The sequence below is a fragment of the Panthera pardus genome, unplaced genomic scaffold (genome assembly GCF_024362965.1).
Source record: "Panthera pardus isolate Hobbes unplaced genomic scaffold, ASM2436296v1 HiC_scaffold_22, whole genome shotgun sequence".
Lineage (NCBI taxonomy): Eukaryota > Metazoa > Chordata > Mammalia > Carnivora > Felidae > Panthera > Panthera pardus.
The window spans coordinates 70,339,348-70,365,103 of record NW_026526788.1 but is presented as its reverse complement, the minus strand read 5'-3'; the positions used below and the strand labels follow the sequence as shown (position 1 = coordinate 70,365,103).

The 25,756-nt window shown below is 37.7% G+C and overlaps 1 protein-coding gene across 2 annotated transcripts in view; it reads left to right on the top strand.

Moving 5' to 3' along the window:
* CCDC186 (coiled-coil domain containing 186) overlaps positions 1-25,756 on the top strand; it is a 52,007-nt gene that overhangs the window by 23,353 nt on the left and 2,898 nt on the right. For both annotated transcript variants that reach the window (XM_019459490.2, XM_019459492.2), the window contains exons 4-15: positions 431-559; positions 5,601-5,813; positions 6,746-6,865; positions 14,203-14,307; positions 14,748-14,846; positions 15,030-15,116; positions 15,955-16,097; positions 19,224-19,479; positions 20,634-20,823; positions 21,959-22,039; positions 24,006-24,216; positions 25,517-25,736. In XM_019459490.2, coding sequence (XP_019315035.2) covers positions 431-559; positions 5,601-5,813; positions 6,746-6,865; positions 14,203-14,307; positions 14,748-14,846; positions 15,030-15,116; positions 15,955-16,097; positions 19,224-19,479; positions 20,634-20,823; positions 21,959-22,039; positions 24,006-24,216; positions 25,517-25,736 — 1,854 coding nt within the window. The remainder of the gene's footprint in view (positions 1-430; positions 560-5,600; positions 5,814-6,745; positions 6,866-14,202; positions 14,308-14,747; positions 14,847-15,029; positions 15,117-15,954; positions 16,098-19,223; positions 19,480-20,633; positions 20,824-21,958; positions 22,040-24,005; positions 24,217-25,516; positions 25,737-25,756) is intronic.

Below are 25,756 nucleotides of genomic sequence, written 5' to 3'. Positions count from 1 at the left end.
ATCTCTGCCTTTTGATGTGATTATTTAACACAATCTCACTTAATGTTGTTATTGACAGTGGATTTGTCTGCCATTTTTTTTTCCTATATGTATCATGTCTATTTTGTTCCCGTTCCCCCCTTACTGCTTTCTTATGCATTAAGTAAATATGTAACATTTAAATTTCTTTCATATTTTCACTATATTTTTTTATTTCCTTAGTGATTGTTCTGGAGCTTACTATATACATCTTACCAGAATCTGTGTCAGCTTTATACTTACTTACTTCTAATGAGATTTAGAATTATCGCTAACATTTACTTTTGATTTCTGTGTTTGAAGTATATTCATTACTTCCTCTGTGTTCCTTTTCATTGTTTATATTTATTTAATGTGTTGGTGGCCTACTTGGTATAGCTATGAAAATAACTGGAAATAATTTTCTTTTCAGTTAGAATCAAGAATAGAGGAACTTAGTAAAGAAGTTAAAGCTTCCAAAGATAAACTAGTAGCTCAAGACATTGCAGCTAAAAATGCAGTTCAGCAGTTACATAAAGAGATGGCCCATCGAATGGAACAGGTATTTTTCAAATCAATATCATTATTAACTTGATATTCTGGTGACTCTTTCTTGTTTATTGTAAACTAACTTGTTAGACTGTTTTGAGTATCAGTGGTATCTTAAGAATAGGTAATTAATCTTTTTAAAAAATGCTAAAGCAATGCATAAATACATGCTAACTACAAAAATATTTTTAAAATTAAGGAAGTATATAGAAAAAAAAGTGAAAGTCCTCCATTTGTACTTCTCTTTTCCTGCCCCCAATCCCTTTATATCCCACTCCTTGTTCTGTAGTAATTATTAATATTTTGGTTATGTATCTTATCACATACATAGGTATGTCACACAAGCTTATGTGTATGTGTTCATATACTTATTCCTCCTACTTTTTTTTTTTTTTATGTTTTATTTATTTTTGAGAGAGAGAGACAGCGTGAGCAGGGGAGGGATAGAGAGAGGGGGAGATACAGAATCTGAAGACAGGCTCCAGGCTCTGAGCTGTCAGCACAGAGCCCAACGTGGGGCTCGAACTCACAAACTGTGAGATCATGATGTGAGCCAAAGTCGGATGCTTAGCTGACGAAGCCACTCAGGCGCCCCCTGATTCCTCCTACTTGATTGGAATCTTACTGTATATCTTTTTGGGAGGTTTCCTACTTAATTCATTTTGGTAATATTTTTGAGTTGGTATATATGGATTTCAGAAGAGATCATTTTAAGTATTGTTTTTGTGTTATTATTGCCTGCACTCTTAAGAATAGGATCTTAGTCATCTTCATTTCTCTATTCATAAAACCTAGCATAATGCCTAACAATTGGTCCTTATGGTGAATTGAATCAGAAAGTGTTACCTGCCTGCTAACACTGTCAGTGAGATGGAGCCTGTTCTTTCTGCCCTAAAGCTACTATCATAGGTAGCTTTCTGGAAGAACTTTAGCAAACAGTTGATCCTCAACCTTTATTTCTGTGATTCTTTACAATATGATGATTTAAAATCTATGCTCTCAGCTCTCAAACTTTTTGTACTAATTGAAGAGAAATATAGAGGATGAGACCTTAAGAGTTTGTTGGTTTTAGTAGACTCAAACGTAACTGATAATTAGAACCACCAAGCTTTTTAAAAAATGTATTCTTTAGAGTTTATTATATTTTCAAATAAAAACAAAATAGTAGTTGGATATATACAATAACAATTCAAACAGTAAAAAATGAGGCTTCTTCCAAACATTTTCTCCCATTTTCCCCCTTCCCAGAGGTAACCATCGATGCCAGTTTCCTGTGTATTTTCCCCAAATGTTTATTGCCTAGACAAGCATGTGTGTATTCTCCTTCCTTCCATCCCCCCTTTTTAAAATAATTGGCAACATGCTGCATTCACTACTATGTAATTGTTCTCTCTATAATGATGAAAACTATAGGTGAAGTTATTAACATTAGCTAGTGTATTGAGATTTAGCTATGGGCCAGGCCACGTTCAAAGCACTTTACAACTTATTTAATCTTCACAACAACCCTACGAAGTGGGTATTATGGTGTAGATTTTGGAGTTCATTTCATTTAAATATTTATAGATCTGCTTCATTCCTTTTTACCCCTACCTTTTCCTGTCAACTTTTTGAAAATTTTTAAGCCTGTAGAAAAGATGAAAGAATAGTAAAATGAACACTGTTTTATCCTTCATGTAGAGTCACCAAACCTGGTTAAATTTTATTTAGAAGTAAATTCCCAGCATGAGTGTGCACCTGTTTATGCACACGCACACACAGTACATTCCCCAGTTTAATTTTCCAGCTTGAGGTTTCTCCATTTCTCAGACTGCAGGTAGAATGAATACGAACCTCAAACTTCCAGGAGGGTAGGCTTATATTATAAATTCTCAAGGACTTACAGCATGTTCCCTTTATACCCCCATTCCTGGATTGGGAAATGTCCACAGGGCAATGAAGAGTTCAGGCCTAGCATACCATTCTGGATTCCTGCTTCCTCTTAGCTTCTTGGGCCCTGGGGGTTTCTCATACTTTGTTGTGAGCTCAACTGTTTATTAAAAGAATATTTGTTGTATTTCATCTAAATTTTTGGTGTTTTAGATGGGGATGGTTTATCTACCATATTTTGAGACCAGAACATCTTACATTTTATCTTAATTTTAACTGGCTATTGAATCCTATTGAATATCTTATTCCTGCTTTCTATGTGTTTATCCAAGTCAGTGATAAATATCTTAAACTGGTCAAATCCAAAGACTTACTGGCTCCTCTTCCTTTATCTGTACCCTAAATGGACAGACTTTTTGCAGAAGCTTAAGCAATAGTTACTGTATGATCTTGTTTAATACTTCCAGCAGTTCTGGGAAGTAGGTGCTGCCATCATCTGGGTTGAGACCTAGAAATGTGAACACTCAGCACCCCACGTTATTCCTTCGCAGCTGATCCACGGATGACCGAGAAACAGGACATCCCTCGCATAGTCCAGAACCTCATACTATTCTACTTTATTTTAATTGTCTTTTTTTCTGTTTTTTCTGCTTCCCATCTCTCAATTTCAGCGAAGCTACCATCCTGCCACCAGTTATCTTACTAATTCGTTTAATAAAAGGTTTGATTTATAAACCCTTTGGCTTCCCATTGCCTGTAGGATAAAATCTTAACTCATTAGCATGATAAGAGAAGCCCTTCTTCCTTTGAAGATGTAATCTCTAATTAAATCTGTTTCATAACTACTTCCCCCCACCCAGTCCAACCAACATACTAAATTTAAATCCTCCAAAATGTCTTGATATCCTCAAAAAAGTTATGCTATTTTATACAACTAGGCATTTGCGCTTTTGTTCATGTTATATGTATATATGTTGTTTATATAATGTGTAAACATTTTGTTTATATGTTATTCATACCTAGATAATGAGCTTTTCTGGGACAGAAGCCGCAACTTGTTCTTTGTGTTTCCAAAAGCTAATACATTATCTGAACATCAACTTATGAAACTAGACTTCTTTTTAAGTTGATATTATCATTAATTGCTTTTCCTAAGAACAGTTATTCAATTATCTAAAAATATAGCTAATTCCGTTAACCAGTTCCAGCACAGTTTTCTCAATCCTTGTCTACAATTACGTCGTGAAATCCTCAGGGATCTCTGACATTCCTATTCCAATATTTCCCTTAATTTTTCCTGAAAATTAACAGGTTATTTCAGGGGGGGGGGGGGCAATTGGACAATTTTGAAAAGTATTTGTATAGTATTCTGAGTGTCTACTAGATGTGCTTATCAGCTATAGCAGAACTTCATGAAACGTTCTTTGTCATGTACTTTTCATCAGACCATGGTAGCTTTACCTATATTCTCTTTAACATTATATCTTCTTCAATTCAGTTATAGTATCAGTTGGTATTTACCACTAGATGCCAATGAAAAGCCCTAAAGTTTAAGGTTTCATCTTTTATAACATAAATATGTGTTCCATCATATTTGCAAGCTGTGAGTATAAATTTACTTAAATGAAGGGCTATCTGTAGAAGTTTTCATTGCATGAAACTTCAGGATATGGAGCACTGGCTTATATTAACAGAATTGTGAGAGTATATAGATATCACAATCCAATTAGGTATTTTTTTTTTTAACGTTTATTTATTTTTCAGACAGAGAGACACAGAGCATGAATGGGGGAGGGTCAGAGAGAGGGAGACACAGAATCCAAAACAGGCTCCAGGCTCTGAGTTGTCAGCACAGAGCCCGACGTGGGGCTCGAACTCACGGACCGCGAGATCATAACCTGAGCCGGAGTCGGCCGCTTAACCGACTGAGCCACCCCGGTGCCCCTAGATATTTTTTTATTAAGTGAAACGCTTTAGAAAAGTTTTTCGTATACAAGAAATCAGATGATCATTCATTAGCTTACAGTTAGCGAGGGAGCTAAGATTTTTAGATTTTAGGAATTGTCAGCCATATAGTCAGGGTCCTGGCAGAAAACAGAAACTGCCGATTTGAGAAGGTAATGAAAGGACTCTTTACAAAAAAGTATGGACAAGGTTTAGGGGACCCAAAGGAAAATGCGGGGTCTTGAGATGCTAGAGGAGCCACTGTTACTCTTTGAGCTAAAGGAATAAGGGGAGGGAGCAGGTAATGCAGCTCAGAAGGGTTAGTTGTATAGTGTGGACACCTGACACAGACAGTGGCCTTCCGCGAACCTGTGGTGACTCTGGAGGAGCCAGATCTCACTCATTGCCTGTAGTTCTGATCTGCCTAATGCCTCCCGTTGACTGAATCCAACTGGAAGTATGAGGGCAAGGGAACTTATTGATACGGTCCATGATAGTCATCTTCCCAAAGCACAGGGTGGGATAGGAAAGAGTGGAAGAGTGGATCTGGAGGAGTAAATGGGAAACAGTAACTATGTCAGCCAAAGGAAAAGGAAAAGGAAAGAGTAAAGGCAAACAGTAGTGATAGTAATTTATTGGCTGTATCTTTTTTCTGTAATTCTGAATTTTTCCTTTCATTTAAAAATTTCATGACACAGGCCTGAGAATGTTGTGCAAAAAAACCCAAAAATACATTGGTGATACTGTAGAAAAATTTTATTTTATTATTTTTTTGTTATTTAAAATTATTTTTAAAGTTTGTTTATTTTGAGAGAGACAGAGCATAAGCAGGGGAGGGGCAGAGAGAGTGGGGGACAGAGGATCTGAAGCAGGCTCTGTGCTGACAGCAGAGAGCCCTACGTGGGACTTGAAATCACGAACCATGAGATCATGACCTGAGCCAAAGTCAGATGTTTGACTGAGCCACCCAGGCACCCCTATTATTTTTTTAATATTTGTTCTTGAGAGGGAGGGAGAGAGGAGGGGATGGGCAGAGAGCAAGGGAGACAGCGGATCTGATCTGTTGTCAGGGCAGAGTCGGATGTGGGGCTCTAGCTCATGAACTGTGAAATCATGACCAGAGCCAAAGTTGGATGCTTAAGCCACTGAGTCACTCGGGTGCCCCAGGTATTACTTATTTTGATTGATTTTGATTTTGTTTTGCAAAAAAAGTTTTATTAATGCTGGATATTTTTTCAAAGGCCAACAAAAAATGTGAAGAGGCACGCCAGGAAAAAGAAGCAATGGTAATGAAGTATGTAAGAGGCGAGAAGGAATCTTTAGACCTTCGAAAGGAAAAAGAGATACTTGAAAGAAAACTCAGAGATGCAAATAAAGAATCTGAGAAAAACACTAACAAAATTAAGCAGCTTTCTCAGGAGAAAGGACGGTTGCACCAGCTGTATGAGACAAAGGTATAACGTGGTGCTGTTGTACCTTAGTTGAAATGTATTCTTTTTGCTTTTCTTTAATCAAATAATCATAACTTAATGTGGTTAAGTCACTATTAAACATAAAGTGGTTTTGTTAGTTTGCCTTCTAAGAACATGAATGTTTTAGTAACTTTAATATCTCATTACTTGTCTGCAAAAAGTCTTTGCTGGGAAAAAATGAGATTGACACATGTTTATTAAACAACATTTTCTTGACAGGTATTTTTTTAAAGTCCTCTTTTAATGTCTATATGTTGAAGAAATGAGAGTCCTGCTTCAAAACATTTTATTTTGGTAAAATATATACATAGTGTGATCAAGATGTAAACAATTTTTCAGCCAGAAGTATACAATTTGACTGAATCTCAATGTAACAGTTATTTATCATAGAATTTATATTTTTCTTGCAGAAAAACATGTTCTTAGATGCTTGCCCCAAAAGATTTAATTACTGAGCTTTTTAGAGTCCTTACTGTTAACTAGCTGCCTCATGGCATGGTCTTATTTCTAGTGGATTATCATTTCTTGCTGATGAATGTTATTTTTTTTTTATAAATTAACTTTTAGTTCAGAAATGTTGTCATTGTTCTCAGGAATTCTGGAAATATTTAATTTGTATTTTGCCTGAATGCCAGCCAGTTGAGAAGAATCATGAAGGTGTGCTTGTACTTGCAACGTATCTAGTTGGTTAAAATGTAAATGTTAATCATCTTACGTCTATTAATTTGATGTAGGGTTTTGCTACTCTCTTAATCATTTGAACTTTAAATTAGGTTTACAGCTTGTAGGTTATAATATGCTAGCCCCTGAAATACAGTGTTAATTGCACTGATTATTTTGATGAGGCATAAAAGATACACAAAGAGTTGGTTGATTGTTTAAGTGAAAAATATGACCTAGTGATATTGTTTTAGGAAAGTGAAACTACTAGACTCACCAGAGAAATTGACAAATTAAAAGAAGATATCAACTCTCATGTCATAAAAGTAAAATGGGCACAAAACAAATTAAAAGCAGAAATGGATTCACACAAGGTAAGTACTGTAATGCAATGGAAAAATTATTCAAACCAGTTTTAAGAGCAAATGCAATAATCGTTAATGAGGCATAAAGCTTAATTTAGTGACTTCTGTGGAGTAGGTGGGGCCTAAATATTTGGTAATTGTGAAAAGATATTTCCTTGCATGATTTACATATTAAATTACACTATTAAATTTTATCATAAATTTAAAAAATATTAAACTTTGTCATTCATTGTTTATAAATCCAAAATTGATTTTGTTCTTCAAGCATTTTTTGATATCTATATTTAATATTAAACATTGTCAGAAATTTAGGGGAAAGAGGGGAGTCTGTGGGTTATTTATAAAAATTAAAAGTAAACTCTGAAAATTTAAAAGGAATATCAGTGATGCTAAGATTCTTATAATCAAGAAATATAAATTCTTATTTATGTGGTGCCTGGGTGACTCAGTCGGTTGAACGTCTGACTCTTGACTTCAACTCAGGTCATAATCCCAGAGTTGTGGGATTGAGCCCCATGTGTGCCACCAAGTGTGGAGCCTGCTTAATGCTCTCTCTCTCCCTCTGTCCCCTTCCCCTCCCCAGCTTATATGCACCCTTGTGCACTCCCACTCGCTCTCTCAAAAATAAAAGAAAATAGAGGCACCTGGGTGGCTCAATTGGTTAAGTGTCAGACTTCGGCTCAGGTCATGATCTCATAGTTCCTGAGTTCGAGCCCTGTGTTGGGCTCTGTGCTGACAGCTGGGAGCCTGGAACCTGCTTCAGATTCTGTGTGACTCACTCTCTCTCTCTGTCTCTCTCTCTCTCTCTCTGTCTCTCTCTCTCTCTGTCTCTCTTTCTCTCTCTCTCTCTCTCTTTCTCTCTCTCTCTCTCTCTGTCTCTCTCTCTCTCTCTCTCTCTCTCTCTCTCTCTCTGCCCCTCCTCGACGTGTGTGCACGCACATGCATGCTCTCTCTCTCAAAAATAAACATTTAATAAAATTTTTTAATAAATAAATATAAATTTTTATTTTAATAAGAGTATAATAAAGATTTTAAGAATGTTTCCATATCTGTTTATTATGAATATAATTGCATTGGTATTCTGCCTAATGAGTATCATTTAAAAAAAATTAATATAATGATAAGTGATCTTAAAGGCTGGTATGTGATGCCATGATTTTAAGCACCAACTGAACTGGTATAAGAGTTAATAAAAATCTGAAGATGATAGATGTGAAGTAAAAGAACAACTTCAAAATAGGATTTAAACTGAAGAGCAGTATCATTTATAACAATTGCCAAGTTTTCAAAACTAAGATTAATGATATTGTTTAAAACCATAATCATAGGTTATCTCACTAAATAATTCTAAGTAGAACTGTTAATAACCTTTGGATATTTGCATATAATATTATCAGAGAAAACTGTTGGGAGAAGTGTTGACAGTGGTGACAGAATAGAGAATGGCGGCTGTCCTCAAGTTCTGAGCTAAATGCTGATCCGCACAGGAGTGTTGACGAGCTACACAGGCAGAGAAGGAATTGCCAGAAGGAATTAGGAGCGGAAATCCTTGCAGTTCACACAGGCAGGGCTGTAAATCATTTAAAATTTCCCTTTACTTTAAGTTACAGAATGAAGAATTAAAATTCCAAATCCTACATCATGATAATGATTTCCAAACTATCCAAATTGCTTCAAGATCTGAATATAATAGTGGGTCATATCTAATATCTGTGGCACTTTTCTCCTCATTATCTGTAGCCCTAAGGGATGGGATGCTGCAACTTATTAGAATACTAGCATTGGAGCGTGAAAAGTGAAAGGCTAACATTTGGTCTTCTGTGACCATATGTGTTAAAAAATTGGTAATAATAGATACTTAATGGCAGCTTTGAGGTGAGATGAAACCAGATACTTTGTAAGTAGGTTAGAGAAATAGTTTAAGGCTGACATAATGAGGTCACGTGGTGTGGATTGCTAGAAAACGAAAATAAGCATATTGACCTAGTATGTGGAAATTAGAAATTAACCAGTTTTTTTTTTTAAGGCATTTATTAACCAGCAGGTGTTTAACTGGGCCTTCCTCTGTGCACAGCACTGTATGAAATAATATGGATGCTGTAAAAGCCATGGAGGACCCAGTAATTGCTTTGAGAGAGTGTCTGGAATGGGATCCTGGTTACCTGTTATACGTATTTACCTAGGAGATGTGAGGTGGCGTCTCTAGATCAAAGGATGCAAAGATTTAATGACCGTCTAGGCAGTATAGGCCACCTTTTAAAATGTGAACAAGAGCCAGGACTCTCATAAGTTTTTCTCCAGGCACCCTTTCCAATTTTAGTTTCTGCCCACCCAGTCCTAGGTATTAATATTGAAGTTCTGGATGTTACTGGATTCACTGTGATCATTAACCGCTGAGCAGGCCTCCAGACGTATTACCAGAAAGTAAGTCTTAGTTAGATCGGATAGCTCCTTCATCAGTAGAATTATCAATTGGATCAGACAATGGAAATAGTTTCACTTATTCCTTTTCTGAAACTCCTTTGGAAGTTAAATTGAAATGTGTTTTTAACGCCTAGCTTCTAAAAACAAAAGCCTTTTATTTTTAGTGTAGTGAGGGACTTTCCCCACAGTGTACCTCATATAATTGTTCACCTACCTGGTTGCTACCTATTTACCTACTTAGTCCCAGGATAAAATAATCTCACTGGAGCCTAGATATGGCCAGCAACAGATGTGGCAGTAGACTGTAGCTTGACTGTACTGGGTGCTTGCTAGACAATTTTGCTTCAGAGAAAGCTTGAGGAGTGGATTCTTGGATATGAGGACAACATCTAAACCCCCAGATGCAAGAGATTGTACTATCCTGCAGACCTAATGTGCAACTAAGGGTTGGTATATTTTATAATTTATTCCCTCAACAAGACTCTGCTACTTACGATCTGTGCTCTTCTCTGAAAGTTATCATGTTGTCAGTGATAACTTCATTCTTGTATGGTTTAACTTATAAAGCCCACTAATTAGAAACTAGTGCTCACTTTTAATTAGCTTTACTGTTACCTCACATGGTAGAAGTATATGTTCAGTTCTATAACTCTTCTATAACTATAATTGGTTGCATTATGGAGTAACAGGGTTCAGTTTAGCCTCCCACCTTAAAAAACTTAAAAAAAAAAAAAAAAGAAAATATATGAAATGAAGGTTTTTAGGTTTGGGACAACAAAGGCAGCACAGGACAGTGATCCCTGAGAGAAGGGAATCAAGCAAGATGGAGAATTTGCAGGTTGCTGCAAAGAAGAAGAACCCAGACAGATCCCAGCAAGTCTCCATGAATTGAGGAGACAAAGTTTGAAGTATGGGAAACAGGGTAGAGTACCAGAGAAGAGAAAGATTTGGAGATTTGCACTGTGTTCCCTTCAGTTCATTCAGCTCAGTACTAATCAGTATATGTGTATGAGAAAGAGGTGGAGTACTCAGAAAGGAGTAGGGGTGACAATTCCTAGGGCTCATAAGAGCGGCTCACGTTTCCCCCAACCAAGAGAGAGCGCTCTTAACATACAGGGCATCCAGTGGTCCTCAGAAGGGTGTTGCTTTAGCAGTGGGGACTAATTAGCCCGAATTCAAAGTCTGTTATGGACCCATCTTACAAAGCTTTGAAAGAAAACCTCAAATCAAATTGTTTCAAATAACCGTGTCCCAGAAGAAAGCCCAAAATACTTGAATTCAGAAATCTCTAGGATCTACAAACTTAAAATTGACAGTGTCTGGAATCCAATAAAAAATTACCAGACATGCAAAGAAGCAGGAAAATATAGCCTATAATGAGAAGTAAAGAAAAATCAATTGGTAGAAACAAAGCCAGAAATGACCTAGGTGAAAGAAGTAGATAAGGGTGTTAAAACAGCTGTTATAAAAATATAGTCCATATATTCAAGAAGGTAAATAAAAGCATGAGTATGTTAAAAGTAGAGACATAAAAGGTGAAATGGATGTAACGTCTGAGGTGAAAAATACAGTGGGCAGAATTAACAAGATTAGATACTATAGAAGACAAGATTGGTGGACTTGAAAAACATGAAACTTTAAAAGCTATGCTAGTTAATGACTCCTAGATTTATAACTTGGACACAGAATTCCAGATTCATATAGTCCAGTGGCTGTTTGGCATCTGACATCTGGGATGACTCACAGGCATCTTCAACTGAACATGTCTAAAACTCAGTGGATAATGTGCCCGCCCTCCATTGCTTCCCTTCTCAGTAGATGGCAGTTCAGTCTTGTAGTTGCCCAGGCCCAAAACCTGAGGATTGTCCTTGAATTCTCAGTCACCATATCCAGTCCTTTAGCGACTCTTCGTGCTCACTTCTTTCAGGTCTTTACCCATCTGTCACCTCTCAGTGTCACTTTCCCTGGCTCTCTCAACATTCATACCTCCCTTCAGACTTGCTTGTGCCCTTTATTTTTCTCCCTAGCACTTGTCACTATCTAATATAACGTTTTACTTATGTATTTTATGTATTATTTATGATCATCACTAGAATACCAGCTTTATGAGAGTAGATATTTTAACTGTCTTCCAGTAATATTTCCCCAAAGCTTAGAACAGTGCCTTACATGGCAGTGAACACATAATACCTTAACCAAACTTATTTTGTTCGATTATTTAATAATGATTTAGCATTAAGGAATCTCTCAATTGCTGGTTTTTGAGTGGAGTACCTACTGTGTGCCTAGCTATTTCAGTTATTGATATGAAAGTGGGAAAAAATATATGAACGATTTTTCTCTCCCCTCCCCTCTTCAAGCTAATACTCTGATATCAAAAAAAAAAAACAAGGTTTGAAAAATTCTCCAAATAATTTGTATTTTAGAAGTGATACTGAGTTTTTTTTTAAAATTTTTTTTTAATGTTTATTTATTTTTGAGACAGAGAGAGACAGAGCATGAACGGGGGAGGGTCAGAGAGAGAGGGAGACACAGAATCCAAAGCAGGCTCCAGGCTCTGAGCGGTCAGCACAGAGCCCGATGCGGGGCTCGAACTCACGGACCGTGAGATCATGACCTGAGCCGAAGTCGGACGCTTAACCGACTGAGCCACCCAGGCGCCCCGAAGTGATGCTGAGTTTTAATCCAAACCAAGTTTTTACTAGAAGACCAGCAACTGGAAGTGTCTAGCTAAGTACTTAATTGTATGAGAGATTATAATAAAAAATGACATGAGAGAAGCGGTGTGTGAAGATAGGTGCAATTTAGATGGTTCAAAAGACGAAGACAAAGACGTTCAAAGTGGAGGAACAACAAGAAAAAAGGAAAAATGGGAGATGAGTATTTGATATTTAGCAAGACCGGCCTACCTACAGCAGAAAGTTTATATTAGTGATTCCTTGTTGATTTAGCAAATATACTTGAACAATAAACATGTGACAAGTACTAAGCCGGGGGTTGTCCAGAAGCTGTGTACTCAAAGGGGGGAACACGAAAGCTACAGTACGGCGTATACATTGTTATACCCTATGATGCCCCGGATTCTGTCTATGGGAAGGCAGAATAGCAGCATCTACCCCCTTCTGACTAGCAGCTACCAGGAGGTCATACCTAAACCCTCGTCTCAAATCCACAGGATAGCCCAGACCATGGGACTGGATGGGTGCTCTGAAGGAGAACTTTGGAAAATGAGCTGCAGAGCAGGGCTGTATCTGAAAAATTGCCACAGGAAGCAGGAAGCCAGTTGAGGATACAGAGAAGGCAACAGCAAAGAGGGAAAAAACAGTATATTGTCTTGTAGTAGAAACAGAGGAAGGCTATCCAAAGAGTCAGAAGGGGTCAGAACTGGAGCAGGTAAGTCAAGAATTAAAAATGAGAGAAAGTAGTTGGATTTGGTAAGGGTAGTCCGTCCAAACCTTCAGAATTGCTATTTCAGGAGAGTGGTTAGGAACAGAAACCAAATCACAGCATGGATGTGTAAGACAGTTTCGAATAGATACCATGGCTGTGAAACAACTGTCTTTTGTGTGTGTGCAAAGAGCTGTTTAACGCTGTGTTCGTCTTGGCTTATCATGTTAGTTACTTGTAGCGATTTACTTAAAACTCTGTCAAATTTAACTTTATTTTATGGCTATCAGTTAACTGCATAGGCCGCTTTATTTGTTGTCAAAAGCATAAAGTGTTATTTCTAGAAAATATGTGACCCCTCAGTGGCAGTGCCAAGACAAGAACTTTCTCTACTCTGATCATTGTTCTTACCGTTCATCACGTTACTGTGCTCAACCTTGTCGCTGTCTGTGAGGGACAATGTTTTCCTTCCCCAGTGTAGGGAAGAACCCAGTTCTCCCTACTGTGTCTTTCTTCCCTGTGAGTCTCCTTTACTTTTACACAAGACACTTGACCTCTGACACTTCTGGTCCACCAGATGGGTGGAGGTTTTCCCTCCCTGCAAGTAATTCTCTGTGAATACCACCTAGGTGTCCTGCAGTTTCACTCGACTCTGACACATCTCCCTGGAGGTAGCATCGGATCCCACAGGTTAAGGGTTCGGTCTTACAAGAATGCCCACCCACCCCCTGCCACATACATACTTCAGATGTTATCACCCGTGCTTATGACCAACCAGCTATGGATCAGAAGTTGCAGCCACCCCCTCCTTGGGTTGGAAATTTTCCTTAAAGAACTCAGAGAAACACACGTTTACCGCATTATAAAGGGTATGATAAAGGACACGGATGAACAACCCGATGAAGAGCTGTGTAGGGTGGGGTCTGGAAGGGTCCCAGGCGCAGGAGCTTCCATCCCCATGGAGTTGGCGGGCGTCCCCCTCTCAGCGTGGTCGTACTTGCCAGCATGGAAGCTCTCTGAACCCCACACTTTGGGATTTTATGGAGGCTTTGTTAAGTAGACATGATGGATCGTCAGCTCCATCTTCAGGCTTTCTTTGGGGGCTAAAAATTCCTGGCTTCTAATCATGACATGGTCTTTTTGGTGACCAGCTCTCATCCAGGAGCCCACCTAGAGTTGTCTCATTAGAACAAAAGACACTCCTGTCACTCAGGAAGTTACAGGGGTTTCAAGAGCTCTATGTCAGGAGCAGAGGCCAAGAGCAATATTGCAGTGGGTTGCCTGGGTGGCTCAGTCAGTTAAATGTCCGACTCTTGATCTCAGCTCAGGTCTTACTTTCAGGGTTGTGAGTTCAAGCCCTGCGTTGGGCTCCACGCCCAAAAACACACACACACAAACAATATTGCAACAAGAAATGCTCCTAGTGTTCTTATCACTTAGGATACTACAAGGGTTTTAGGAGTTTTGTGTCAAAGACCAAGGCAAAGACCACTATGTATTTTTTTCTTGTCTCACACTGTCTTTTGTCAATGCAGGAAACCAAAGATAAACTCAAAGAAACAACAACAAAGTTAACTCAAGCAAAGGAAGAAGCAGATCAGATAAGGAAAAATTGTCAGGATATGATAAAAACGTATCAGGTATGCTTAACTTTTCAAATAGATTAGTAACAAAATTGCACCAAATATCAGTACTCGTTTTGTATCTCCAGTGTTTGTAGTGTGGAATGGATTTGGTAGGACAGTTAAATAAATTGCAGACTATTTCCTGTGTTAAAGTACTTGCAGCTTAAATAGAGATCTTATTAGGGAAGTTTTAACCAAATAAAAACATTAGAAAATGTCAGAAGAATGAAGAGTACAGGAAACGTATAACATAAAACCTACTCTGTGTTATGTTACGTATCTTAAGTGCTATTCTTGTTCGTGCAGAATTGACATCTTAAAAACCTTTCAGTGCAGTCCTTTTTAGTATGTAAGGTATGCATTTCACAATCAGTAAACAATGGCAAAAGCTGTCACGTTCCAAAGTATAAAACTTTAAAAGTTAAGTCATACTTTTTTCATTTCTTTTCCATTAGGAGTCAGAAGAAATTAAATCAAATGAGCTGGATGCCAAGCTTAGAGTCACAAAAGGAGAACTTGAAAAACAGATGCAAGAAAAATCCGACCAGCTAGAGGTGAGTGGCTTTGTTCTTTTCATACCGTGGATTGTGTAATAAATACAGAGGGAGAGAAATAATAAATAATGTTATAGTAAGTGTAATAAGAGAATAATAAGGCCTTTTCGAAGGAACACGCAGTAACTTTTAGATCTTGTCTGGTACATAATGATTTGTGGTTTCTTTTAAACTTTTTAAAAGATGCATCATGCCAAAATAAAAGAACTGGAAGATCTAAAGAGGACATTTAAGGAGGGCATGGATGAACTACGAACACTGAGAACAAAGGTAATTAAATCGTTAGTCATTTCAGAGGAAAGCTCAATATCTTTAATTTGGGACTCATTCTGATTTTCCAAGTGTTGGAGAAAGGATATTTATATAGAAATGTTTCAAAATGAAAGAACTCAGAGGAGTAGAATGTCGATTTCCTAGCAACGAAGGTGAGTCTCTTATTGAAATGAAAATGTCTTCTACTTTAGTCCCTTTGAACTATTTGCCACACATTGCTGTTTTACAGCACATTTGCTGTTTCTATAACTTCTCCTCGGGCCTCTAATGTAAGGCAGTCTTGTCAGCGAATTAATTGGAAAGAAAGTTGGACTTTAGAACTGTGAGTGACAAAAAACAATAGACTTTATATTTCTCCCATATAGTCTTGTACAGTGTTAATTTCTAACAATCTAGTATAGTCCTTCTTGGAAGAATAGTATCCCTTTTGATATGGATGTGAAATATCATTGAATACCATTTATTTATTTAGAAATAGGCTTTTAAGTAACAACCTGGAATTTGCCATCACTTAATAGTTTTCAAAGTGCCTTTCGTGTGCATTCCATTTGTTCTCCATGCCAGTTTTTTGAGGTAAGTAGGGAAGGTATATGGTTTTCAGGTGAGGAAATGGAGATTCAGCAAAAACAATGTGACAGGCTAAAACTCCCGAGACTAAATCATAAGAAATCTGAGACTGAGTCCTAGGACTGTCAACATCCCATTGTATTTTCTTCACATTAATTAGTTCCACTCCAGAATTTAGCTTGGATTATTAATATGTAATCACTATTTGAAGTAATTAAGGAACAAGAAAATATTGTTTGTACGCTAACTTGGTTATGATTTTTGATAGGTGAAATGTCTAGAAGATGAACGATTAAGAACAGAAGATGAGTTATCAAAATATAAGGAAATTATTAATCGCCAGAAAGCTGAAATTCAGAATTTATTGGACAGAGTGAAAATTGCGGATCAGATACAGGAGCAGCATCAAAGGTATAAACTTCACAACTTTTCTTTATGCTAATCAATAGGCTCTTCTGTCTCAAGATTGTGTTCTTAAATGCCATTACTGCATTAAACAAGAATGATTTTACAATTCGACTAGTGAAAAACTTTTAAATTCCTGTCTTTGTTTGAACTTTTTTGGATTATCTTTGAAGTTCCTATTATGGCTTCTAAAAATCAAAGTGTATATACCCTCAATATTGGAAATAGCAATTTATAAGACAGAATGGTTTTTAGTTTCTTTATCCATTCTTTAACTTTCAAGTTATGTTACTTACTTTTTCTTCTCAAAGGTAGATACATACGTATACCTGTATCTTTGTGTGTGTGTAGTGCAGAGTCAGGAGCTGACCTTATTCCTTGACCTCTTGTAAAACCTTTTAGCTAGACTCTACTCGTGACATGACCTGGCAGAGCGTGGATTCAACTTGAATCCAAATACCTTCTTTTTCATACCTTACCCATATCTGCTGCTGAGTGTTGCTAAAAATTCTCACCATCATCAGGGTTGATGCTGTGATAAATCCATGGTTAGTTAGTAACCTCAACTGGAAATGATAATGATGTCCCTAGTCATAGCCTCTCCCTGACCTGGAAGCATCTATTCCTGCTTTGTTCACACTTCTGGTCTCCCTTCCCTTGATATTTACGCTTAGCGGGCAATTACCTCTTATTTACCTCACAAAAGAAATGGGAGCTAACAAGTTCTTATCTGTCCTGTGAACTCACCAGCCTTTGCAACCTTTCTTTCTTTTCCTTTTGTTGTTATGGAAGAAGTGTTCCTGTTCCCCTCTGAATTGAGCTTTTCTCTCAACTTCTGTGGATCCCATGCTCTTCTGCTTCTCTTATCCTTTATTTCTTACCCCTCTCTAAATTTTTTGTCTTTCTGCACTTAAATATTATATATTAAAAACATTAAAATTCCTATGACTCCCCTACCCTTTTCCTGTCGTTCACAACTGAGCATCTTCGTAGAATCATCTATACGCACCCTCCACGCCCTTGCTTCCTTTGTTCTTTTTCTCTCTACGTCCTTCTAGATTCTACCCCAACCTCCCATTAAAAACTGCTAATGCCTCCTTAAATCTAGCACACGCTTCTCAGACTAAGCCTTGCTTGAATTTTCAGTATTTTTAAAATTTTACTTACTTATTTTGAGAGAGAAGGAGAGTATGAGTGCTGGAGGTACAGAGAGGGAGAAAGCGAATCTCAACAAGGCTTCACATCTGGCACAGAGCCCAACACGGGGCTTGATTTCATGAACTGCGAGATCGGGACCAGCTGGAGTCAAGAGTTGACAGTTAACTGACTAAGCCACTTAGGAGCCCTGAATTTTCAGTATTAAGACCAGTAAGCCCCTTATCTTTCTTGACATGCTCTGTTCTTCGGCTTCATTTCATATCTGCTTTCCTGGTGTTCCTCCCCACTTTGTGGCCACTCGTTTTCTCCTTTCCTCGGCAGCCTTCTCTTTGTCATAAAACTCTTTTGTTGTTATTTTATCATACCCCCGAGTGAGCCTTACCATTCCCATACCGTACTGCAGGACCTTCAGGTACTGTCTTCAGCCCTTTTTGTTCAGCTCCAGACACACAAGTATCACAGACGCCTCGAACTTTCATGTGTCCCAAACTGATTCATCTATCCTGTCCACAAATACACTCCTCTCCTGTTCCTGACGTGAATGATGCGTGTAGCACCCACGTGACTTTCCAGCCCAGGAACCTGGGGGTCCTCCTTGGCTCTTGTCTCCTTCCCCTCACACATCTAACCAGAAACAGAGTGTTAGTGAGTATCCTTCAAGTCGTGTATTTTTTCGTTCCCCCCACTGCTATCATTGTCCTTTCATCTGGAAAACTGCCCCAACTTCTAAACTGTCTTTTTTTAGTTTGGTGGGGTTTTTTGTTTGTTTGTTTTTGTTTTGTTTCCCTTTGAATCCATTTCCTACACTGTGGCCAGCATAATCTTTTTAAAATGGAAATCTCACAAGCTTTCAGTGATTTCCCATTGGCTCAAACTGCCCTGTGAGCTCAGATGCCTTAGCATGGCTTGGAAGATCAGTAGCCACCTTGCTTCTCCCTCTGTGCCTTCTCTTTTTTCAGCACAATTGCTTACAAATGTTGAGTGTCTCCCGTGTTCAATGCTGGGGATATAATGCTGTCGCTGTCCCCATCAGTGTTGAAGCAACAAACAAGTCATTCCGTCATTCCCTCTCCAGATTTAGCACATACTGTTTCTTCTACCAAAAACATATATATATATTTTAATATGAAATGTATTGTCAAATTGGTTTCCATACAACACCCAGTGCTCATCCCAACAGGTGCCCTCCTCAATGCCCATCGCCTACTTCCCCCCCGGTCAACCCTCAGTTCTCAGTTTTTAAGAGTCTCTTATGGTTTGGCTCCCTCCCTCTTTTTTTTTTTTTCCCTTCCCCTCCCCTTTGGTCTTCTGTTAAGTTTCTCAGGATCCACATAAGAGTGAAAACATGGTATCTGTCTTTCTCTGTGTATGGCTCATTTCACCCAAGAACGTATTTTGATGTCTCGGTCACTCCTACTTTTTCTTTAGGTCGGGAATTAGCAAACTGTGGCCCGAGAGCCAAATCCAGCCTGCTACCTTTTTTTGTAAATAAGTTTTTTGTTTTGGAACACAGCTGCTCTCATTCCGTTATGGGCTGTCCGAGGCTGCTTTCACACCACGGTACCAGGGAACAACAGTCGCCACAGGGCCATGTGCCCTAGAAGCTTAAATTGTTTACTGTCTGGACTTTTTGCAGGAAAAGTTTGCTAACCTTTACTTTAAGTATTCGTTTAAACATCACTTATACGAGGTGAGGCAACCCACTCTGCGCTTTCATCAAAAATGTTTTATCACACATACAGTTTCCTTACTTGAATGAAAGCCCTTTGAAAGCAAGCCCATGTCGGTCTTGCTCACTTACACTCCCAGCTCTTAGTTCCTAGCACATATCAGGTAGTCATAAAAATCCAAATAACTTGGATGAATGCCTAAAAGTACCTTCATAAAACATTTTATTTGATGAAAACTCCCAAACCATTAACTTAACGTATTTTAATAGTTTTTTTTTCCCTAAACATAAACTTTGTTTTTTAGAGGTAAACAAGAAATTGAAAATTTGAAGGAAGAAGTGGAAAGTCTCAATTCTTTGATTAATGACCTACAAAAAGACATCGAAGGCAGTAGGAAAAGAGAATCTGAGCTCCTGCTGTTTACAGAAAAGCTCACTAGTAAGAATGCACAGCTCCAGTCTGAGTCCAATTCTTTGCAGTCACAATTGGATAAGCTTTCCTGTAGTGAAAGTCAGTTACAAAGCCAATGTGAACAAATGAAACAGACAAATACTAATTTGGTAAGTATAAATTTACATTTAACTTTTATTTATTTATTGATTTATTTATTTATTTTAAATTTTTTATGTTTATTATTTATTTTTGAGAGAGAGAGAGTGTGTGAGCAGGCGAGAGGCAGAGAGAGAGGGAGACACAGAATCGGAAGCAGGCTCCAGGCTCCGAGCTGTCAGCACAGAGCCTGACACGGGGCACAAACCCATGAACCGTGAGATAACGACCTGAGCCGAAGTCGGACACTTAACCGACTGAGCCACCCAGGTGTCCCCTACGTTTAACTTTTAAAGCAACATAGCAAGAAGCACAAATTAAATTTTCCTACTAGCATAAACCCACTGGTAGTTGAGTTAAACTCTTTTTTTGTATTGGCATTGACTTTCTGGCAATTTCAAATGCTGTGCAAAGTAACAGTTTTTCTTTCCAACTTGTTCAAAGTGTCCTTTTTCCTTCCTAATTTATAATAAAATGTCTCCCTAAAATGCTTATGAAAAAGTATTTCACTTTTGAAAATAAGAAAACCATGGTTTTTTGGGGGCGCCTGGGTGGCTCAGTCGGTTGGGTGGCCGACTTCGGCTCAGGTCACGTTCTCATGGTTTGTGAGTTCGAGCCCCGCGTCGGGCTCTGTGCTGACAGCTCGGAGCCTGGAGCCTGCTTTCAGTTCTGTGTCTCCCTGTCTCTGGCCCTCCCCTGTTCACGCTCTGACTCTCTCTCTCAAAAAATAAATAAACATTAAAAAAAAAAAAAAAAAAAGAAAACCATGGTTTTTGTCATTCCTAACTGGAATTACTGTATGTTTTTTAAAGTTATTTCAAATTTCTATATGTTTATAGTTTAAAAATGGTTTAATATTTCTGTGTTATGAAAGTATCTTCAAGTTACTCATAAAAATAATTTGAGATTTTAGTCCAAAATACAGAGAACATCGGGCATATGCTCTTTTGCATGTATGAAATGGCAAATGTGTTAATATGCCCCTGCATTCCTCTATGAGGAATTTGGAGAGCTCAGGAAACAGAGCCTGGTAAGAAGCGATTCTGGAAGAATCTACCATCATTTACCATCAGGGACCTTGTATTTTCAGGATTTTGAATTGTGAGCAATAATGGAAACAGGTATTAAAACTGGTGTGTTTTGTTTTATCCTTTTTAATATTTAGGAAAGTAGATTGTTGAAAGAGGAGGAACTGCGGAGAGAGGAGGTCCAGACCCTGCAAGCGGAACTCACCTGTAGACAAACAGAAGTTAAAGCACTGAGCACCCAGGTCGAAGAACTAAAAGATGAATTAGTCACTCAGAGACGTAAACATGCCTCCAGTGTCAAGGATCTTATCAAACAACTCCAGCAAGGTACCAATTTCTCACCCACTTAGACCTTAATATTGTTTCTTTTAGTCATTAAGGATTTATAGAAAAAAATCTACTTTGATCAGGTTCTACCACTTTGATTAGAACTCTGTGTTCTTTTTAATGTATTAATGTTCATAAACCAAATCACTAAACCTCTTATAGTTCCACAAATAGTCTATAACATCCTCTATGTAAAGGGCACTTATTCGCAGAATCCCAAAATGTGACAGTTGGGAATGTACCTTAGGGAAGTAGTGTCTAAACTTTTTTGACCACATGCTCCTATCAGTAAAAAGTAGTTAAGCATTTGTTCTCCAGTTTATGTATACTTATTTATAAATTTTAAACATGTATTATTCTACATTACAAATGTAAATTTTAAAAGAGCAGACGAAATACAAGTATAAATGGAAATTCTCATATTCTCTCCCTATACATGCTATGAGTTGTTTTGTTTAGCATCTAGGTACCTGTACCTCCCCTCATAGACCTCTTAGAGATCATTGAACCCTAACCCTTCATCTTAGAGGAGACTGAGACCCAGATACGTTATGAATTACCCGAACACAACAACTAGGACTAGAACCCAGATTTCTTTTCATCTAAAAATTCATGCAGTTATTTGGAGTGTATGCTTTATGCTTGGATAAAAGATGAATAAGATATGTATTCTGAATTCCTAATCTCTACTATTCCTCACTACTTTGTGGTAAAATATGGTAAAATATGGTAAAATATAGTAATAAGATAAAAGAGTTTTAGCATTTACTTAATATGAATATATTCAGGTATTTGCCTTAAGGATTCAGTTTGTTTTTATAGATAAAATTGAAGGGAAATCTTTGGCATCACAGAGATCATCTAAATTCGTCAGGATTCTGAAAGTTAGGTCACTGTACCTAAATGATATCATCATAGTGTTGTCTCTATATATTTTGTATTTGACCTGTACATTTCTACATATCATTTTATATGAATGACTACTATAGCTCTCCTGTCTGAAGTATGTATTCAAGAAATTTCTCTTGATGTTTAAGCCATTTTTGCCTAAGTGATTTTAGCAATTAAGATCAGAGATAGTGGGGGCAAATGGTCCTGAGAATTGTCACAAGCAATCCATTTCTTTTTCCTATAGCACGGAGAAAATTAGATCAGATTGAGAATGGAAACTATGATAAAGAAGTCAGCAGCATGGGGAGTCGTTCTAGTTCATCAGGTAAAAATCTCAGGCTTCAGATGTTACCTAGTGACTGACTGTAAAAAGAAGTAGCTTCTTTGGTGTGTTAAAAGGTATTGATATGCTTTTTTTTTTTTTTTTCTCATTTTGAGTTATAAAAAGTTGTAGCATTTCCAGTTAAATATTTACATTCTCATCACCGTCCAGGGTTTCAAGTTTGCCACGGGATTCTAGATTGTCTGTCTCCCTACCTGCTGCTTCTTTATTTTTTTTTTTTTTACCTGCTGCTTCTTTATTCTGTGTAACAATTTCCTCATTTTTCAATTTAGATTTGTATCCATCCATATAGAGAGATTGGGTATAATTCTGTCTGTCTCTCTCTCTCTCTCTCTCTCTCCTCCCCTCCCTCTCCCTCCTTCTCCCTCCTTCTCCCTCCTTCTCCCTCTCCCTCCTCCTCTCCCTCCCCCTCTCCCTCTCCCTCTCCCTCTCCCTCACCCTCTCCCTCACCCTCTCCCTCTCCCTCACCCTCTCCCTCACCCTCTCCCTCTCCCTCTCCCTCTCCCTCTCCCTCTCCCTCTCCCTCTCCCTCTCCCTCTCTCTTTTTTTCCTTTTATATTTTAACACCTGAAAACTAATGAAATGATCATTACCAGATTTTTTATATATGTGTATTTTATTTTTTAAAAAATTTTTAACGTTTATTTATTTTTAAGAAAGAGAGACAGAGTATGAGTGGGGGAGGAGCAGAGAGAGAGAGAGAGGGAGACACAGAATCTGAAGCAGACTCCAGGCTCCGAGCTGTCAGCACAGAGCCTGACGCAGGGCTTGAACTCGCAAATTGTGAGATCATGACCTGAGCCGAAGTCAGATGCTTAACGGACTGAGCCACCCAAGTGCTTCTATATATGTGTATTTTAAAATTTTTTAGCTTTTCTCATGATAAATATGCCAAAAATTATGATTGATACCATTGTGGAAATGATGATTAGCAAAAAAAAAAAAAAAAATCAGTATATTTGTCATTTTGGAATGCCAGGAACCGTGCTAAGCACTTCAAACATATTATTGACTCTGCAGAATAGTCGTGTGAGGTAAGTGTTATAATTCACATTTTAGAGATGAGGAAACTAAGATTCCGAATGGTTCCATGACTTGCTCCGAATTCATAGCGACAGAACTCTCAGCCTCTAGAGTCCTTTCGTGCCATTACACTACACTCCCTCTCAGGAGTTGTACCTTACAGGGAGAATCAGCTGTTCCGGTAATGGGAAAATCATGTAGTAGAAAGAACATGGGTTTGAAATTACACATAGGTATTTAGAACCCAGTCTGTCACTTATTAGTGTGCAGCCTCGAATAAGATCTATTCCTTGTCTTCAGTCTACAAAATGGAGTTGAAAAGGCTCATGTTTGTGGTATAAAAAGAATCAGAAATTTTTCTCAACTGATGTTGGTAAAAATAATAGCTAACACTTAGTGCTTATTATATGCACTGTTCCAAACACTTTCACATACATTAGCTCATTTAAATAAAGATAATCCTATGAAGTAAATAATAACATTATTCCCATTTTAAGATGAAATGACCAATGCACAGAGAGTTAAATGACGTGGCCAAAGTCACAGAGCTACAAAGCGGAGGAGTGGGATTTGTACCTAAGGAGACTGGCTTCCGAGCTGAACCCACTGGTATATTCTGTCTTCTCTCTCTGTGTCTGCCTTTGGCTCCTCATTTCACTTCAGGCTTGTTATTGTGACTTTTTCTGAGTTTCTTGTTTCTCTCTTGCCACTTCCTCATCCTGTTGCTGAGAGACATAATAGGCCCTTTGGTACTTCTGACATCCATGTATTCAATAGCGAGAGCTCAGGCCAGGTAGGACTTGTGTTCTGTGCCCGGCTGTGTTAGAGTGAATATTTGAAAATAATACTAGAGGAAATAATATGTGCTATTAGAGATGACTTTAGACTAAGCACAGCATCTAAACTGATTTTTTTTTGTCTTCAGGGTCCCTCAATGCTCGAAGCAGTGCAGAAGATCGATCTCCAGAAAATACTGGGTCATCAGTAGCTGTGGATAACTTTCCAGAAGTAGATAAGGCCATGTTGATTGAGAGGATAGTAAGGCTACAGAAAGCACATGCTCGGAAAAATGAAAAGATAGAATTTATGGAGGATCATATCAAACAATTGGTAGAAGAAATTAGGAAAAAAACAAAGTATGTATTATTATGATAACACAGTCTGTGTTTGAAATACCGTTATTTGTATGGTAAAGTTACTGTTTTCAGAACTAATTATAACAAGAGCCCATCTTTCAAAAAATATTTGTTAATTTCCCAGTCTTATATTGATCACTTAACTATGTTCTAGGTTTTGGGAATACAGAAAAACCTAGTTTTTCTGTAAAACAAAAAAAAGAAAAAACAGGTCGTTAAGGTGATACAGAGAGTTCAGTGGATGTTGATTTTTCTTTAAAAATTTTTTTAAGTTTATTTATTTTGAGAGAGACAGAGACAACGTGAGCAGGCTAGGGGCAGAGAGAGAGGAAGAGCGAGAAAGAATCCCAAGCAGGCTCTGCACTGTCAATACAGAGCCTGACACAGGGCTTGAACCCACAAAACCGTGAGATCACGACCTGAGCCGAAACCGAGAGTCGGACGCTTAACCTACCTAGCCACCCAGATGCCTGAGATGTTGATTTTTTTTAAGATACTAAAATAACTTTGCATTTAAAAAGAATATTCTACTTCACTTTCAATTTTCATTACTGTGGCTCTAAGAGATAATATGGGGTTGTGGGTTATTGTTCCTGTCAGGTAGGATATAGTGGGTAATTTATTGGGCACCTGCCAAGTACAAGATTTTGTGCCTGTGACTTAACGAAATTTCATTGATTTCTTACAACTGAGTGACCTATACGTTAACTGGTGGTGCTCAGGTCAAATTACTAAATGTTCCAGAGTCACCACTCATCTAGTAAGTGACCAAAAGCTGGAGGTCTGGGCCCAGCTCTGACTGACTCCAGAGCCTGTGCTGTGCCAGAGTCCTCTTACAAATGTCATATTCTTTTAAGTAAGAGGTTTTATATATATAAAAAGTCTGTACCCATGCCTTTTTCATTTTAATTTTGAAATAATTTTAGTCTTAGAGAAAATTTTGCCCATGACTTAAAAAAAGAAAAAGGATAAAGTTCTGAGCTTAATAACAGGAAAATAGAAAATGCTAACTAAGAATGGAGCAATAAAAAAATTACTCAAAAGTATTTTAATTAAAGTAATAAAGAAATTGAAAAGCAGTGTTTGTATATCGTTAATATAAATACCATGTTGAACAAAAATGGGATTAAGAAACTACTGAATGAGAAAAGTTCCCTTATTTTCTAGTATATTTCTTTTTAACCTAATAGATATTTGTTTTATGCTAATCATCTTTATGCTTATGATTAGCCAACTCCTGTAAATTCTAATGTTTTTAATTCTGCAAGTATATAACTGACAGTGTCATTTTATTTTACAGAATAATTCAGAGTTACATTTTACGGGAAGAATCAGGCACACTTTCTTCAGAGGCATCTGATTTTAACAAAGTCCATTTAAGTAGACGGGGAGGCATTATGGCATCTTTATATACATCCCATCCAGCTGATAGTGGATTAACATTGGAACTCTCTTTGGAGATCAACAGAAAATTACAGGCTGTTTTAGAGGATACATTACTAAAAAACATTACATTGAAGGTATTTATATTTTTCATTTA